An 18,832-nucleotide genomic window follows, 5' to 3' on the forward strand; every position below is an offset into this window, starting at 1 on the left:
GTTTTTAATGATAGCTTTGAATTCCAGATTTGTATTCATTAATTCAATGCAAATTGCACCAGCTGCCGTGGGGGGGAATTGAACCCCTCTCCCCAGGGCATTAGCCTGGAGGTATAGATTACTAGCCCAGGAACATTACCGCGATACCACCAGCTCTTCTGCAATAGACTGAGATCCTGACAGGTCTCTTGGCTGTCCTGACAACAGACGGGGAAGACTCAATCTAGCACAGGTCGACTGGTCACCTCTGGAACAGCTTCTACGGGGGTGAAGATTGGTTGGATTCATATCGAAAAGAAACAGAGGATCAAAGATTTTGCAACTACTGTGCCCCTAAAGAGGATGGATCAAGATGCATGTCGTCTGGAGTTAAAAGAGCAGAGGAGGAGAGCACAATTAATAGATAATACAACATCAGGCTAAACATGACAGGAAGAATATTTCACTTTGTATCTTCAGAACAGACTGACCCTCAAGTCAAACCAATATGGACTTTTGGAAAGGCTCGGTAGGGAAGGCCAGGATTATAGGCCTAACAGTGAGGCACAAAAGAGAAATGGGGTAATGAGGTGGGTCCCGTTAGGCTCAATAGAACTGGGCATTGGGCGGGAGGGTGTGAGAGTTGTGGCGTGGGGTGAACACACTGGCGACGCCGCATTGCCTGTTTACTGCTACCGCCCAAGAGGAATTCCTGCCCCGTTGAGACAAGTTTTCTGTATCAATGGAAAATAGCGAGGGCATTGCCTGTGATTTCCATGTTCATATCGGTGGCAGGGGGCTTTGTACGATTCTGCACCTCCAAGTATGCGTCAGGGCCTCAGGGATGGAGAAACTGGAGCGGCTGAAGAAGCATTCCCCGATCCCACCTCCGAGAGGATTAGACAGACTTCCCAAGCCGAGGTTGTGGGATCTCGCCCTCCCAGCTTCCGGGGCCCCGGGATCAAACCCAGTGCCGATCAATGGGATGGAAGCCTGTCGTCTGGGAAGGACTGACCGTGTAAATGAGGGACCTTCTTGGCACAGGTGCTTGTCCCATAGCACAAAGTGGCTTCCAATTGGTCGTCCCAGTCAGAGAATGGGCAAGTGGAACGTAATACAGAGAGACGTGAGACGGTGCATTTTGGCAGAAGGGATAGGGAGAGGCAAAATAGATTTAATAGCACAGTTCTAAAGAATGTGCAGGAACAGAGAGACCTAGTACATGTGCATCAATCTTTGAAGGTGGCAGGACATATTGAGAGAGTGGCCAGTAAGGCATATGAGATCTTGGGCTTTATAAATGGAGGCATTGAGTACAAAAGCAGGGAGGTTATGCTGAACCTTTATCAAGCTCTGGTTAGGCCCCAACTACAGTATTGTGTCCAGTTCTGGTCACCACACTTTAGGAAGGATGTGCGGGTCCTCGAGGGGGTGCAGAGTAGATTTACCAGAATGGTTCCAGGGATGTGGGATTTTAGTTACAAGGTTAGGTCTGAGAAGCTGGGGTTGTTCACTTTGGAGAAAAGGAGATTGAGGGGAGATTTGATAGCGGTTTAGAAGATTATGACAGGCATAGATAAGGTAGACAAAGTAAAGTTGTTCCCATTAGCTGATGATACAAGGACTAGGGGACACAGATTTAAGGTTTTGGGCAAGAGTTACAGGGGGGATGTGAGGAAGAACCTTTTTTACACAGTGAGTGGTAATGACCTGGAACTCACTGCCCACAAGGGTGGTGGAGGCGGAGATGATGAATGAGTTCAAAAGGGAATTGGATGGGCGTTTGAGGTAAATAAACTTGCAAGTCTACGGGGATAGAGTGGGACAATGGGACTGATTGGATTGCTGTAGGGAGAGCCAGCATGAACTCGATGGGCTGAAATGGCCTCTTTCTGTGCTGTGGTTGCTCTAAGAATGCCTGGGGTGGGAAATGGGGAAACATTTGATGCAGCAGCGGGTAGGGGCGGGGTGGGGGGAGGGGGAGGGAGGGTGTTTTTCTGAGGATGGGGCACTATCTGAAGAAAAGAGGTCACTTTTACCCTCAGGGTCTGGGTGGTGATCTGTGGCAGCGGACTGGGTAACGGGAGGGCCATTTTGTCGCCCGAGCGTCAATCTCCAAAACGGGGGATGGGCTGCACCCACCAGCACTAACTAACATCCCTCACTATGGCACCACAGTAACTCAGTGGCCGGGATTTAACACGGAAAGTCAGGGACGAGCCCACCTTCGCCGGCCCTGGAAGCCATGACTGTATTTTACAGTCCTCAGGGGCAATTAATTGGCTTTGACCCCCTCGGAGGCAGGATGTGCCGCCTCCTGGAGCTGCCGGCCAATCAGAGGGCTGGCAGCTCTTCAGTCCCAGCAGCCCCACCCGGGAGGGGTGGCCACTGCTGGAACTGCAGCAGCCCACAGAGCAGCCATAGAGGGAGACCAGGGTGAGGGTAAGTGGTGTCAGGCATCACTGGGGCCAATCAGTCAGGCCACGGCCAGCAGGGTCAGGAGGTGGGTGTCGATCGCAAGGGCAGGGAGGGGTCTTACAGCGGCGGCGACACTTGCTGCTGGGGGGACCCTCCATGGGGCACAGGGTGACCAATCAGGAGTGAACCAGCCCCTTGCCCCCCTCCCCCCCCTCCCACCACGGAAGCAGTCAGATTTTACTGGGCGACCTCCCCAAGTGGCACAGTGCCTCCCCCCCGCCATTGGTAAGATACCAACAGGCATGGCACCTCCCCACATCATGCCACCTGCCTTTACCCCCTCCGCCTCCCAGTCTGTTCCCAGGGGGATGGGGGACGGTAAATTCCGGCCAGTGAGGAAGAAAAAAAAAACAGCATTCCGAGAGAAAGCAACTCCCAGCTGTGGTACGGGTAAAGGAAAGAATTCCGAATTATATCTCGCCTTTATCGACCGGAGGATGCCCCCAAAGCACTTTACAGTCAATGAAGGACTTCTGAGGGGCTGCCACGTAGGAAGCGCAGCGGACGATTTGCGCACGGCAAGATCCCACAGACAGCGGCAGGATTGGTTACGTTGATCGAGGGTGACATCTCGGCATTCCCTGCTCTTCTCCGAAGTAGTGCTGTGGGATCTTTCGCCTCCACCCGAGACAGCAGCCGGCACCGCGCTTTCACGCCTCATCCAGAAGACGGCACGTCTGACAGTGCAGCACTCCCTCAGTACCGGCCTGGGTGCTGTGCATGGAACCTGAACCCACAACCACTGGCCTCAGAGGAGAGAGTGCTTCCTGCTGATCCACGGCTGGAAGGGATGCTGTTGCATCCGACTTGCAAGAATATAGATATGTATTTTTTTTGGATTTTATTTTTAATATGAAAACAGAACAGTTAACAGAGCAATTCTGGTTCACCAATGTGGGCAGGCAGAATAGGTTAGAACCGAACGCTTGCAAAAGCCTAACCTTTTGATCGCATTGTCAGTGATTACATTGCAGAAGGATGAAACTGTGGATAATGGAAGAGGATATTGAGTCAGAAAAGGCTCCGATGGTTGCATGTGTCTGGGAATCTGTTCAGTGACTTTAGCCTCACAGTTGCAAAACCCAGCAAGAACTGCATAATCAATACTTGTTTTTAACATAGTATGAAAGAGAGATATGAATATAAAAACAACGGCTATCTTCAAGGAAAGGGAAGGCTTTGAATCAGTCATAGTTCCCCGGGGAGTTCTTTATGTGTGAGTTCCTAGGCGTAGGGCTGTGTTTGTAGTCTTAAAACGAATGTTTTGAAACGGTATATATAATATATATAAAAGGCGGGGCTAAAGTATGGCGAGGCGAAGACACTTAGCAGTTGGCAGGAAAAAAGACAGATGTGCAAGGGGAGAGCCAACTGTGTAACAGCCCCGACAAACCAATTTTATCTGCAGCGCCTGTGGAAGAGCCTGTCACTCTAATATTGGCCTTTATAGCCACTCCAGGCGCTGCTCCACAAACCACTGACCACCTCCAGGCGCTTACCCATTGTCTCTCGAGATAAGGAGGCCAAAGAACAAAGATATAATATAGTTCAGGCACACTATTGCACGCTAGCTGCTCAGAATCTGTGATTAAAAAGCGAAAGTTTATGCGACCGCTGACTTCTCAGATGAACTGGAGTCAAGAGCAGGGGTAGAGGAGGGCAATATTACAGCAGAATAGTCCACCGTGAAGAGGCCGATGGGCACCTCCCCGTGCTGTTGGAGAGCTGGGCGCCAGCCTGTTGGGGGGCCGAGGACTGTTCCTGGCATCCAGCGATGGGTTTAGAAGTTGTTAGCGATACCCTTGGTGCCCGGCAGCCAGTTGATCAACTCATCGGGCATCCCATCGTCAGGCCAGTAGTGGTCACTGTGCTGCTGGCACTGCTTCCTGCACTCACACCGCTTGATCTTCATGACGCTTTTGACGATGGTTCCTCGGACCAGGCAGCGGAAACGCACCCTGGTGGTCCTGGTCTCGGCCGGCTGGCAGCAGCGCCCGTCCGTGCAGAAGCCGCAGTACTTGGGCTTGTACATCCTCACACTGGTGCATCCTCCATAAATAAATGGCCTGGGCTCCTTCTCCTTGCTGCTCATCAGGCAGCTCTTGCCTGTCTGAAACACAGAAGGAATTCACTGCAGTTCTGAGCAAATGAAGAATCTCTCACTCCAAACCCTCAGCAAACGATCACATCCTGCAACCACCCTCTACCCCCCACCCCATCCGGTTCCTTTTATAGGACAGTATCCTCTTAAAAGGCATCAATTTTGAAATTCTCATCCTTATTTTCAAATCTCTCCATGGTCTCTGCAGCCAACCTGCCAACCCCGCCGAGACTCCCTCCCCCTCCCCCAATCTCTCCAGCTTCGGAGATATCTGCGCTCCTCTTCCACATCTCAGTTTTAATTATCCCACCTTTGGCGGCCATGCCTTCAGCTACCTGGGCTCCTAAGCTTTGGTGTTCCATCATTAAACCTCTGCTCCTCTCTATGCCTCCTTTGGACGATCCTTAAAAGCTTCCTCTTCGAAGAAGTTTGTCCCAACATCTTTCTTAGGTGTCATGTTTTGTCTGGTAACGCTCCTGTGAAGCACCTTAGGATGTTTGACTGTGCTAAAAGTGTTATATAAATGCAAGTTGTTCTTGTTTGCATTAATGTTACGTTAAAAAGGAAAAGAGTAACTCAAGTGAGCATCGGTCTGTAGAGAGTGAGACTGGAGAATTAACAATGGATGACAGTAAGGAAATGGCGGAGGTGTTGAACAGGTATTTTGTGCCTGTCTTCACTGTCAAAGACACATAAAACATCCCAAAGGTACTTGAGAAACAAGAGGTAGAAGGGAGAGAAGAACTGAAAGCAATTACAATCACCAGGAAAAACGTACTGGGAAAACTATGAGAGCTAAAGGCTGACAAGTGGCCAGAAACCTGCATCCTTCAGTCTTTAACAAAGTGGCTGCAGAGATAGTAGATGCATTTGTTGTGATCTTCCAAAATTCCCTAGATTCTGGAAAGGTCCCAACAGATTGGAAAGTAGCTAATGTAACACCTCGATTCAGGAAAGGAGGGAGACAGAAAGCAAGAAACTACAGGCCAGTTTGCCTAACATCTGTCGTAGGGAAAATACTAGAATCCATTATTAAGGAGGTTATAGCAGGGTACTTAGAAAATCATTATAATAAAAGCAAAATACTGCAGATGCTGGAAATCTGAAATGAAAACAGAAAGTGCTGGAAATACTCAGCAGGTCTGGCAGCATCTGTGGAGACAGAAGCAGAGTTAACGTTTCAGGTCAGTGACCTTTCATCAGAACTGGCAAAAATTAGTAATGGAATAGGTTATAAGCAAATAAAATGGGGGCGGAGCAAAAGAGAACAAATGGGAAGATGTAGATAGGACAGAGGGTCACAGAGAATAACTGACAAGTGGTCAAGGGGCAAAGACAAAGAGTGTGTTAATAGAGTGGTGAAATACAAAGCGTTAGTGCAGAGAGGGTGTTAAGTGACAGAATAATGAAAGACCTAGCCAAAAGCACAAACATGAAAAAAACCAGTGGGAAGGCACATGCTAAAAAAAAACATTGAATGATGAAACAAACTAAAATAAAATGAAATTAAAATAAAAAAAGAATGTAAAACTAAAAATAAAAAAGGGAGGCCCATCATGCTCTGAAATTATTGAACTCAATGTTCAGTCCGGCAGGTTGTAGTGTGCCTAATCGGTAAATGAGATGCTGTTCCTCGAGCTTGCATTAATGTTCACTGGAACACTGCAGCAATTCCAGGACAGAGATGTGGGCATGAGAGCAGGACAGGTGTGTTGAAATGGAAAGCAACCGGAAGCTCGGGGTCATGTTTTCGGATTGAGCAGAGATGTTCCGCAAAGCGGTCACCCAATCTGCGTTTGGTCTCCCCAATGTAGAGGAGACCACATTGTGAACAGTGAATACAGTATACTACATTGAAAGAAGTACAAGTAAATCACTGCTTCACCTGAAAGGAATATTTGGGGCCTTGGATAGTGAGGAGAGAGGAGGTAAAAGGGCAGGTATTACACCTCCTACAATTGCATGGGAAGGTGCCGTGGGAAGGAGACGAGGTGTCAGGGATAATGGAGGAGTGGACCAGGGAGTCATTGGAGGGAATGATCCCTTCGGAATGCTGACGGGAGGGGAGGGGAAGATGTGTTTGTTAGTGGCATAACGCTGGACGTGGCGGAAATGGCGGAGGATGATCCTTTGGATGTGGAGGCTGGTGGAGTAGAAAGTGAGGACAAGGGGAACCCTGTCGCGGTTCTGGGAGGGAGGGGAAGGGGTGAATGTAGAGGTGCGGGAAATGGTCTGGACACTGTCCTCGGTTAAGGAAAAAGAAAGACGTATCAGAAGCGTTGTTGTGAAAGGTCGCATCATCAGAGCAGATGCATCAGAGACGGAGAAACTGGGAGAATGGAATAGGGTCCTTACAGGAGGCAGGGTGTGAGGAAGTGTAGTCAAAGTAGCCGTGGGAGTCGGTGGGCTTATAATGAATATTAGTAGACAGCTTATCCCCAGAGATGAAGACAGAGAAGTCGAGGAAGGGAAGAGAAGTGTCGGAGATGGACCGTGTAAAGGTGAGAGAAGGGTGGAAATTAGAAGCAAAGTTGATAAAGTTTTCCAGTTTGGGGCGAGAGCAGGAAACGGCTCCAATACGGTCATCAATGTACCGGAAAAAGAGTTGTGGGAGGGGGCCTGAGTAGGACTGGAGCAAGGAATGTTCAACATATCCCACAAAAAGACAGGCATAACTAAAACCCATGCGGGTACCCATAGCAACACCTTTTACTTGAAGGAAGTGAGTGGAGTTGAAGGAGAAGTTGTTCAATGTGAGAACAAGTTCAGCCAGGCGGAGGAGGGTGGTGGTGGATAGGGACTGGTTGGGCCTCTGTTCAAAGAAGAAGCGAAGAGCCCTTAAACCATCCTGGTGGGGCACGGAGGTGCACTAACACACCATTAACACACTCTTTGCCTTTGCCCCATGACCTCCTTGTCAGTTATTCTCTGTGACCCTCTGTCCTATCACCACCTTCCCTTTTGTTCTCTTTTGCCCCACCCCCACTTTATTTGCTTAAAACCTATTCAATTTCTAACGTTTGCCAGTTCTGATGAAAGGTCACTGACCTGAAACGTTAACTTTGCTTCTCTCTCCACAGATGCTGCCAGACCTGCTGAGTATTTCCAGCACTTTTAGCTTTTATTACATAGAAACTCATAATGCGATCAGGCAGAGCCAACATGGTTTTATGAAAGGGAAATCGTGTTTGACCAATATATTAGAGTTCTTTGAGGAAGTAACAAGCAAGATGGATGAAGAGGATCCAATGGATGTGGCATACCTGGCTTTCCAAAAAGCATTGAATACGGTGCCACATCAAAGGTTACGATGTGAAATAAGAATTCATGGTGTAGGGGGTAACATATTGGAATGGATAGAGGATTGGTAAGCTAACAGGAAATGGAAAATAGGGATAAATGGGTCATTTTTGGGCTGGAGTGCCACAGGGATCAATGCTGGGGCCTCAACTATTTACAATCTACATCAACGACTTGGATGAGGGGAGTCAATGGTTGCTAAATTTGCTGATAATACAAAGATAGGTAGGAAGACAAGCTGTCAAGAGGACATAAAGAGTCTACAAAGGGATTTACATAGTTTAAATGAGTGGGCACTAATTTGGCAGGTGGAGTATAATGTGGGAAAATGTGAACTTGTCCACTTTGGCAGGAAGAATAGAAAAGCAGTATACTCTTTAAATGGAGAGAGATTGTAGAACGCTGCGGTACACAGGGATCTGGGTGTCCTGGAACATGAACCACAAAACGTTAGTGTGCAGGTACAGCGAGTGATTAGGACGGCAACTGGAATTTGCTGTTTATTGCAAACGGAATAGAGTATAAATGTAGGGAAATTTTACTACAGCTTTAGAGGACCTTAGTTAGACTGCATCTGGAATACTGTATACAGTTTTGGTCTCCTTATTTAAGAAAGGATAAAATTGCATTAGAAGCAGTTCAGAGAATGTTCACATAAGTGATTTCTGGGATGAAAGGGTTATCTTATGAAGAAAGGTTGGCCAGGTTAGGTCTGTATCCATTGGAGTTTAGCAGAATGAGAGGTGATCTTATTGAAACATATAAGATCCTGAGGGGAATTGACAGGGTGGATGCTAAAAGGAGTTTCCACTTATAAGTGAGGCTAGAACTAGGGGACACAGTTTAAAAATAAGGGGTCCCCACTTAAGACTCAATGGGGAGAAATGTTTTCTCTCAGAGGGTCATTAGTCTGTGGAATTCTCTTCCCCAGAGAGCAGTGGAAGCAGGGTCACTGAATTTATTCAAAGCTGAGTGAGATAGATTCTTGATAGAGAAGGGAGTCAAGGGTTGTGGGGGACAGACAGGAAAGTGGAGTTGAGGCCACGACCAGATCAGCCGTGATATTATCAATTGGTGCAGCAGCCTCGAGGGTCCGAATGGCCAACACCTGCTGCTAATTCATATGTTCACATGTAGGTTTGTACGTGTGGAAGCTGTTTGCTGCCTGTAATATTTTTACCCAGCTGGTGGCACTGCAGCCCACAGTCAGCACAATGTGTCGGTTCGCCAAAGGTGCCAAGGAGGGTCAGAAAGGGTTTGTGTCCAGGAGAACCTCGAACAGTGAGTTCACTCACTTGATACACCATCGAGGACAGACATTGGCATTCTGTTACTAATTTAATCCTAAATTAGGGGCAGTTTTGTGTCGTGGACTCATGCTCCCAACAATCTGGTTTGAAACCGGTCGAGACTCATCACCGGAAGGGACGTGTATCCCATCAGTCCAGGCTAGACACAAGCGCAGGCCCTCGAGGTGAACAGATAGTGTTCAAACTCACTCAGACTCACTGCCTTTTCCCAATCTGTGTGTTTGAAAGCAGTTGTTCTAAAGCAGACGTCGAGCTAGAACATTATATCATACATCAGACATACTGATCACAAACTGTATTATATATATTTATATGTTATATATATATAGTAACATTTCATACTGCAGGGTATCAGATTGATCATCGAGAATAATGCTATAGTAAAGGATGTCTCATTCCTTGAGAACTATATTGTACTGTGGGATATCATACTGTTCTAGAACAATACATTTCAGTTTAGAGTATCTTTAATCTAGAACGATGTATTGTGGTGCAGGCTGTCTCATTGATCAGGAAAATTATTGGTCCGACTCAAGTGGATCTATAATCGGAGCTTCCCTCTCACTTGTGCTAAGACTAACCTTGAGCTGTACATCGTTGAACATATGGCAGGGTCGGATCTGGCAGAGCCTGGTCTCCCGTTTTGGTTGGCACCAGGTGTTGTTGGTGCTCAGTCTAATGGAAATGCCCATGTCACAGGTCTGCGAACATGCTGACCACATTGTGTTCTTGACTTGACAACCAGAATGGCTGGAGCTTTGACGCTTAAATTGACCTCTCAACTCTGCAGCAGACAAAAAATGTCCATCAAAAATAATTAAATGTACAGTATAGACACACACACAGACAGATATACTCACACACACAGACACACAGAGACAGATATACTCACACACAGACACACAGAGACAGACACAGACACACAGAGACAGACACACTCACACACAGACACACAGAGACAGATATACTCACACACAGACACACAGAGACAGACACAGACACACTCACACACAGACACACAGAGACAGATATACTCACACACACAGACACACAGAGACAGACACAGACACACAGACACACAGAGACAGACACAGACACACAGAGACAGACACACTCACACACACAGACACTCCCACACAGACAAATATACACACACTCACAGATAGATATACATGCACACACAAACACACACACACAGAAAAACAGACACACACACACTCACACATACACGCATAATCAGATAGATATACATGCACACACACAAAGACAGACATACACACACAAACACAGACAGACAGAGATACACACAAACACAGGCAGACAGATACACACACACACAGACTTATATGCACACACTCACACATATACACACATACTCTTACACAAATGCATACATTGTCACATGTTATATGGACACTCACAAAAACACACCCATACACATTCAACTACATGCATTCCCTATTCACACACACATACATTATCATATTCTTGGACACATACACAGAAGTGCAAACACAGACAGACTCGTTCACATATACAAAGATATGCACAAGCACTCTCTCACACACACACAAATATATATATGGTCACAGACTAACTCTCCCTCACACACATGTGCGCACAAGCTTACACACTCTTTCACAAACACAAAAACCACACAGACACACTCACACATTCACACTGTCCAATGCCTTCTTCACAAAATTTGTCATCACACTTTTATGTCAACATTGAAACTGCCTATTTAAATGTTTCGAGGTAACTTTGACCTAACTCCCTTGGGAAGTTCAGGACGAATGTCATTTTTACATCCCACGCACTTTGATGTTTTATTGAATTTAATAGAGAGTAAAATCAGGCTTGGGATACCACAGGCATCAAACCCGAACCCACCTTGTTCCCACGTGATGCTGTCTGGAGGGAGAATTGAAGTGGTGGGCTTTTAACTTATAATTAGTCCTTTATAATAGAAATCCGGTATGTAAACAGTTGCCTGTAATGATGATTCCACGGAAAGGAGATTGGACATATACTTCAACAGGAAGAATGTAGGGGAGAGAAGGGCTAATAGGATAGCTCTTTCAAAGAGCCAGCACAGGCATGATGGGCCGAATGGCCTCCTTCTGAGCTGCAGGATGCTAAACTTTTTTCTCGCATCCCATCTCAAGAGTGTGAGCGAGGTGCAACCCTCAGGTATGATGATGGACAGATTAAGACGAGGGAGGGGACAAAGACGTGTTTGTCATGAAGGAAATACTGGAGTGTCCTTCTGCAGTTTTGCTCATTCATCCCGACTTACTGTGGTTTGCTTTCCACTGCTTGGTCACCTGACTGGCGGGCATGGCCATCTCCTTCCACCTTCTCAGTGCCTTGTCCTTGGAGTAGCTTGATGTACATTTCCATTTCTCGCAGCAGGTCCCGGGCACCTTGACCAGCTGGGCGTCTGTGCAGAAGACGGGTGGGGCAGGCAGGTGCGAGGGGCAGAGGGGGGAGCAGCCAGCTTTGCCATCCTTGCAGGTGCACTGCAGCCGGCAGGTCTGTTTGAAGACTTCGCCGTGCTGGTAGACCCGACCATTCATAAGACAAGACTGCCCCGGGCTGCTGGCTGAAATAGGGAAGAAACAGTGTAAGGAAAAGACATCCAAACTTCTTCTTTAGCACGTTGGCAAAATGGTTATCATGGGCGGGTTTCAAGAGGGGTGGTTTTAACAGCCAGCGAGCAGGTAAAATGCACAGTATCGAATGGACCATCTGTCTGATATTCCCAGTAGAAAAGCAGATGTGGATATATTTGTGCCCACTGATGAGATGTGTAAATGTCCTCGATGCAATGTGATGTGATGTGTAAAAGCCATCGATTCCTGTTGCTGTGATGTGTATAAGCCCTTGATTCCTGGAGATCTGATGTGTAAATGTCCTCAATTCCTGGTGATCTGATGTGTAAATGTCCTCGATTCCTGGTGATGTGATGTGTAAATGTCCTCAATTCCTGGTGATCTGATGTGTAAATGTCCTCGATTTCTGGTGATGTGATGTGTATAAGCCCTCGATTCCTGGTGATCTGATGTGTAAATGTCCTCAATTCCTGGTGATCTGATGTGTAAAAGCCCTCGATGCCCAGTGATGTGATGTGTAAATGCCCTCGATTCCTGGTGATGTGATGTGTAAAAGCCCTCGATTCCTGGTGATGTGATGTGTAAATGCCCTCGATGCCCAGTGATGTGATGTGTAAATGCCCTCGATTCCTGGTGATGTGATGTGTAAATGTCCTCGATTCCTGGTGATGTGATGTGTAAATGCTCTCGATTCCTGGTGATGTGATGTGTAAAAGCCCTCGATTCCTGGAGATGTGATGTGTAAATGTCCTCAATTCCTGGTGATGTGATGTGTAAATGCTCTCGATTCCTGGTGATGTGATGTGTAAAAGCCCTCGATTCCTGGAGATGTGATGTGTAAATGTCCTCAATTCCTGGTGATGTGATGTGTAAATGTCCTCGAATGCTGGTGATCTGTTGTGTAAATGTCCTCAATTCCTGATGATTTGATGTGTAAATGACCTCAATTCCTGATGATCTGATGTGTAAATGTCCTCGATTCCTGGTGATGTAATGTGCAAATGTCCTCGATTCCTGGTGATGTGATGTGTAAATGTCCTCGATTCCTGGTGATGTGATGTGTAAATGTCCTCGATTCCTGGAGATGTGATGTGTAAATGTCCTCGATTCCTGGTGATGTGATGTGTAAATGTCCTCGAATGCTGGTGATCTGTTGTGTAAATGTCCTCAATTCCTGATGATTTGATGTGTAAATGACCTCAATTCCTGATGATCTGATGTGTAAATGTCCTCGATTCCTGGTGATGTAATGTGCAAATGTCCTCGATTCCTGGTGATGTGATGTGTAAATGTCCTCGATTCCTGGTGATGTGATGTGTAAATGTCCTCGATTCCTGGAGATGTGATGTGTAAATGTCCTCGATTCCTGGTGATGTGATGTGTAAATGTCCTCGAATGCTGGTGATCTGTTGTGTAAATGTCCTCAATTCCTGATGATTTGATGTGTAAATGACCTCAATTCCTGATGATCTGATGTGTAAATGTCCTCAATTCCTGGTGATGTGATGTGTAAAAGCCCTCGATTCCTGGTGAACTGATGTGTAAATGTCCTCGATTCCGGGTGATCTGATGTGTGAATGTCCTCGATTCCTGGTGATCTGATGTGTGAATGTCCTCGATTCCTGGTGATGTGATGTGTAAATATCCTCAATTCCTGGTGATGTGATGTGTAAATGTCCTCAATTCCTGGTGATGTGATGTGTAAATGTCCTCGATTCCGGGTGATCTGATGTGTGAATGTCCTCGATTCCTGGTGATCTGATGTGTGAATGTCCTCGATTCCTGGTGATGTGATGTGTAAATATCCTCAATTCCTGGTGATGTGATGTGTAAATGCCCTCGATTCCTGGTGATGTGATGTGTAAATATCCTCAATTCCTGGTGATGTGATGTGTGAATGTCCTCGATTCCTGGTGATCTGATGTGTGAATGTCCTCGATTCCTGGTGATGTGATGTGTAAATATCCTCAATTCCTGGTGATGTGATGTGTAAATGTCCTCGATTCCGGGTGATCTGATGTGTGAATGTCCTCGATTCCTGGTGATCTGATGTGTGAATGTCCTCGATTCCTGGTGATGTGATGTGTAAATATCCTCAATTCCTGGTGATGTGATGTGTAAATGCCCTCCATTCCTGGTGATCTGATGTGTAACTGCCCTCGATGCACAGTGATGTGATGTGTAAATGTCCTCGATTCCTGGTGATGTGATGTGTAAATGTCCTCAATTCCTGGTGATGTGATGTGTAAATGTCCTCGATTCCTGGTGATGTGATGTGTAAATGCCCTCGATTCCTGGCGATCTGATGTGTAAATGCCCTCGATGCCAAGTGATGTGATGTGTAAATGTCCTCGATTCCTGGTGATGTGATGTGTAAATGCCCTCGATTCCGGGTGATGTGATGTGTAAATGTCCTCAATTCCTGATGATCAGATGTGTAAATGTCCTCGATTCCTGGTGATGTGATGTGTAAAAGCCCTCGATTCCTGGTGAACTGATGTGTAATTGTCCTCGATTCCTGGTGATGTGATGTGTAAATGCCCTCGATTCCTGGTGATCTGATGTGTAATTGTCCTCGATTCCTGGTGATGTGATGTGTAAAAGCCCTCGATTCCTGGTGAACTGATGTGTAAATGTCCTCGATTCCGGGTGATGTGATGTGTAAATGTCCTCGATTCCTGGTGATCTGATGTGTAAGTGCCCTCGATGCCTGGTGATCTGATGTGTAAGTGCCCTCGATGCCTGATGATGTGTTGTGTAAATGCCCTCGATGCCATGTGATGTGATGTGTAATTGTCCTCAATTCCTGGTGATGTGTTGAGTAAATGCCCTCGATTCCTGGTGATGTGATGTGTAAGTGCCCTCGATGCCTGGTGATGTGTTGTGTAAATGCCCTCGATGCCAAGTGATGTGATGTGTAATTGTCCTCAATTCCTGGTGATGTGTTGTGTAAATGCCCTCGATGCCCAGTGATGTGATGTGTAAATATCCTCAATTCCTGGTGATGTGATGTGTAAATGCCCTCCATTCCTGGTGATCTGATGTGTAACTGCCCTCGATGCACAGTGATGTGATGTGTAAATGCCCTCGATTCCTGGTGATCTGATGTGTAAATGCCCTCGATTCCTGGTGATGTGATGTGTAAATGTCCTCGATTCCTGGTGATGTGATGTGTAAATGCCCTCGATTCCTGGTGATCTGATGTGTAAATGCCCTCGATTCCTGGTGATGTGATGTGTAAATGTCCTCGATTCCTGGTGATGTGATGTGTAAATGCCCTCGATTCCGGGTGATCTGATGTGTGAATGTCCTCGATTCCTGGTGATCTGATGTGTGAATGTCCTCGATTCCTGGTGATGTGATGTGTAAATATCCTCAATTCCTGGTGATGTGATGTGTAAATGTCCTCAATTCCTGGTGATGTGATGTGTAAATGTCCTCGATTCCGGGTGATCTGATGTGTGAATGTCCTCGATTCCTGGTGATCTGATGTGTGAATGTCCTCGATTCCTGGTGATGTGATGTGTAAATATCCTCAATTCCTGGTGATGTGATGTGTAAATGCCCTCGATTCCTGGTGATGTGATGTGTAAATATCCTCAATTCCTGGTGATGTGATGTGTAAATGTCCTCGATTCCGGGTGATCTGATGTGTGAATGTCCTCGATTCCTGGTGATCTGATGTGTGAATGTCCTCGATTCCTGGTGATGTGATGTGTAAATATCCTCAATTCCTGGTGATGTGATGTGTAAATGTCCTCGATTCCGGGTGATCTGATGTGTGAATGTCCTCGATTCCTGGTGATCTGATGTGTGAATGTCCTCGATTCCTGGTGATGTGATGTGTAAATATCCTCAATTCCTGGTGATGTGATGTGTAAATGCCCTCCATTCCTGGTGATCTGATGTGTAACTGCCCTCGATGCACAGTGATGTGATGTGTAAATGTCCTCCATTCCTGGTGATGTGATGTGTAAATGTCCTCAATTCCTGGTGATGTGATGTGTAAATGTCCTCGATTCCTGGTGATGTGATGTGTAAATGCCCTCGATTCCTGGCGATCTGATGTGTAAATGCCCTCGATGCCAAGTGATGTGATGTGTAAATGTCCTCGATTCCTGGTGATGTGATGTGTAAATGCCCTCGATTCCGGGTGATGTGATGTGTAAATGTCCTCAATTCCTAATGATCAGATGTGTAAATGTCCTCGATTCCTGGTGATGTGATGTGTAAAAGCCCTCGATTCCTGGTGAACTGATGTGTAATTGTCCTCGATTCCTGGTGATGTGATGTGTAAATGCCCTCGATTCCTGGTGATCTGATGTGTAATTGTCCTCGATTCCTGGTGATGTGATGTGTAAAAGCCCTCGATTCCTGGTGAACTGATGTGTAAATGTCCTCGATTCCGGGTGATGTGATGTGTAAATGTCCTCGATTCCTGGTGATCTGATGTGTAAGTGCCCTCGATGCCTGGTGATCTGATGTGTAAGTGCCCTCGATGCCTGGTGATGTGTTGTGTAAATGCCCTCGATGCCATGTGATGTGATGTGTAATTGTCCTCAATTCCTGGTGATGTGTTGAGTAAATGCCCTCGATTCCTGGTGATGTGATGTGTAAGTGCCCTCGATGCCTGGTGATGTGTTGTGTAAATGCCCTCGATGCCAAGTGATGTGATGTGTAATTGTCCTCAATTCCTGGTGATGTGTTGTGTAAATGCCCTCGATGCCCAGTGATGTGATGTGTAAATATCCTCAATTCCTGGTGATGTGATGTGTAAATGCCCTCCATTCCTGGTGATCTGATGTGTAACTGCCCTCGATGCACAGTGATGTGATGTGTAAATGCCCTCGATTCCTGGTGATCTGATGTGTAAATGCCCTCGATTCCTGGTGATGTGATGTGTAAATGTCCTCGATTCCTGGTGATGTGATGTGTAAATGCCCTCGATTCCTGGTGATGTGATGTGTAAATGTCCTCGATTCCTGGTGATGTGATGTGTAAATGCCCTCGATTCCTGGTGATCTGATGTGTAAATGCCCTCGATTCCTGGTGATCTGATGTGTGAATGTCCTCGATTCCTGGTGATGTGATGTGTAAATATCCTCAATTCCTGGTGATGTGATGTGTAAATGTCCTCAATTCCTGGTGATGTGATGTGTAAATGTCCTCGATTCCGGGTGATCTGATGTGTGAATGTCCTCGATTCCTGGTGATCTGATGTGTGAATGTCCTCGATTCCTGGTGATGTGATGTGTAAATATCCTCAATTCCTGGTGATGTGATGTGTAAATGCCCTCGATTCCTGGTGATGTGATGTGTAAATATCCTCAATTCCTGGTGATGTGATGTGTAAATGTCCTCGATTCCGGGTGATCTGATGTGTGAATGTCCTCGATTCCTGGTGATCTGATGTGTGAATGTCCTCGATTCCTGGTGATGTGATGTGTAAATATCCTCAATTCCTGGTGATGTGATGTGTAAATGTCCTCGATTCCGGGTGATCTGATGTGTGAATGTCCTCGATTCCTGGTGATCTGATGTGTGAATGTCCTCGATTCCTGGTGATGTGATGTGTAAATATCCTCAATTCCTGGTGATGTGATGTGTAAATGCCCTCCATTCCTGGTGATCTGATGTGTAACTGCCCTCGATGCACAGTGATGTGATGTGTAAATGTCCTCGATTCCTGGTGATGTGATGTGTAAATGTCCTCAATTCCTGGTGATGTGATGTGTAAATGTCCTCGATTCCTGGTGATGTGATGTGTAAATGCCCTCGATTCCTGGCGATCTGATGTGTAAATGCCCTCGATGCCAAGTGATGTGATGTGTAAATGTCCTCGATTCCTGGTGATGTGATGTGTAAATGCCCTCGATTCCGGGTGATGTGATGTGTAAATGTCCTCAATTCCTGATGATCAGATGTGTAAATGTCCTCGATTCCTGGTGATGTGATGTGTAAAAGCCCTCGATTCCTGGTGAACTGATGTGTAATTGTCCTCGATTCCTGGTGATGTGATGTGTAAATGCCCTCGATTCCTGGTGATCTGATGTGTAATTGTCCTCGATTCCTGGTGATGTGATGTGTAAAAGCCCTCGATTCCTGGTGAACTGATGTGTAAATGTCCTCGATTCCGGGTGATGTGATGTGTAAATGTCCTCGATTCCTGGTGATCTGATGTGTAAGTGCCCTCGATGCCTGGTGATCTGATGTGTAAGTGCCCTCGATGCCTGGTGATGTGTTGTGTAAATGCCCTCGATGCCATGTGATGTGATGTGTAATTGTCCTCAATTCCTGGTGATGTGTTGAGTAAATGCCCTCGATTCCTGGTGATGTGATGTGTAAGTGCCCTCGATGCCTGGTGATGTGTTGTGTAAATGCCCTCGATGCCAAGTGATGTGATGTGTAATTGTCCTCAATTCCTGGTGATGTGTTGTGTAAATGCCCTCGATGCCCAGTGATGTGATGTGTAAATATCCTCAATTCCTGGTGATGTGATGTGTAAATGCCCTCCATTCCTGGTGATCTGATGTGTAACTGCCCTCGATGCACAGTGATGTGATGTGTAAATGCCCTCGATTCCTGGTGATCTGATGTGTAAATGCCCTCGATTCCTGGTGATGTGATGTGTAAATGTCCTCGATTCCTGGTGATGTGATGTGTAAATGCCCTCGATTCCTGGTGATCTGATGTGTAAATGCCCTCGATTCCTGGTGATGTGATGTGTAAATGTCCTCAATTCCTGGTGATGTGATGTGTAAATGTCCTCAATTCCTGGTGATGTGATGTGTAAATGCCCTCGATTCCTGGTGATGTGATGTGTAAATGTCCTCGATTCCTGGTGATGTGATGTGTAAATGTCCTCGATTCCTGGTGATGTGATGTGTAAATGTCCTCAATTCCTGGTGATGTGATGTGTAAAAGCCCTCGATTCCTGGTGATGTGTTGTGTAAATGCCCTCGATGCCCAGTGATATTATGTGTAAATATCCTCGATTCCTGGTGATGTGATGTGTAAATGCCCTCCATTCCTGGTGATGTGATGTGTAA

General features: G+C 46.3%; 1 protein-coding gene across 1 annotated transcript in view; it reads right to left on the reverse strand.

Moving 5' to 3' along the window:
• Positions 1-3,283: 3,283 nt before the first annotated feature.
• Positions 3,284-18,832, reverse strand: part of LOC137346149 (CCN family member 1-like) — an 84,003-nt gene continuing 68,454 nt past the window's right edge. Inside the window, exons 4-6 of the mRNA XM_068009486.1 lie at positions 11,468-11,773; positions 9,750-9,952; positions 3,284-4,567 (exon numbers count right to left, since the gene is read on the reverse strand). Of these exons, the coding sequence (XP_067865587.1) occupies positions 4,238-4,567; positions 9,750-9,952; positions 11,468-11,773 (839 nt within the window). The 3' untranslated portion in view covers positions 3,284-4,237. The remainder of the gene's footprint in view (positions 4,568-9,749; positions 9,953-11,467; positions 11,774-18,832) is intronic.

This window comes from Heterodontus francisci, chromosome 29 (genome assembly GCF_036365525.1).
Source record: "Heterodontus francisci isolate sHetFra1 chromosome 29, sHetFra1.hap1, whole genome shotgun sequence".
Lineage (NCBI taxonomy): Eukaryota > Metazoa > Chordata > Chondrichthyes > Heterodontiformes > Heterodontidae > Heterodontus > Heterodontus francisci.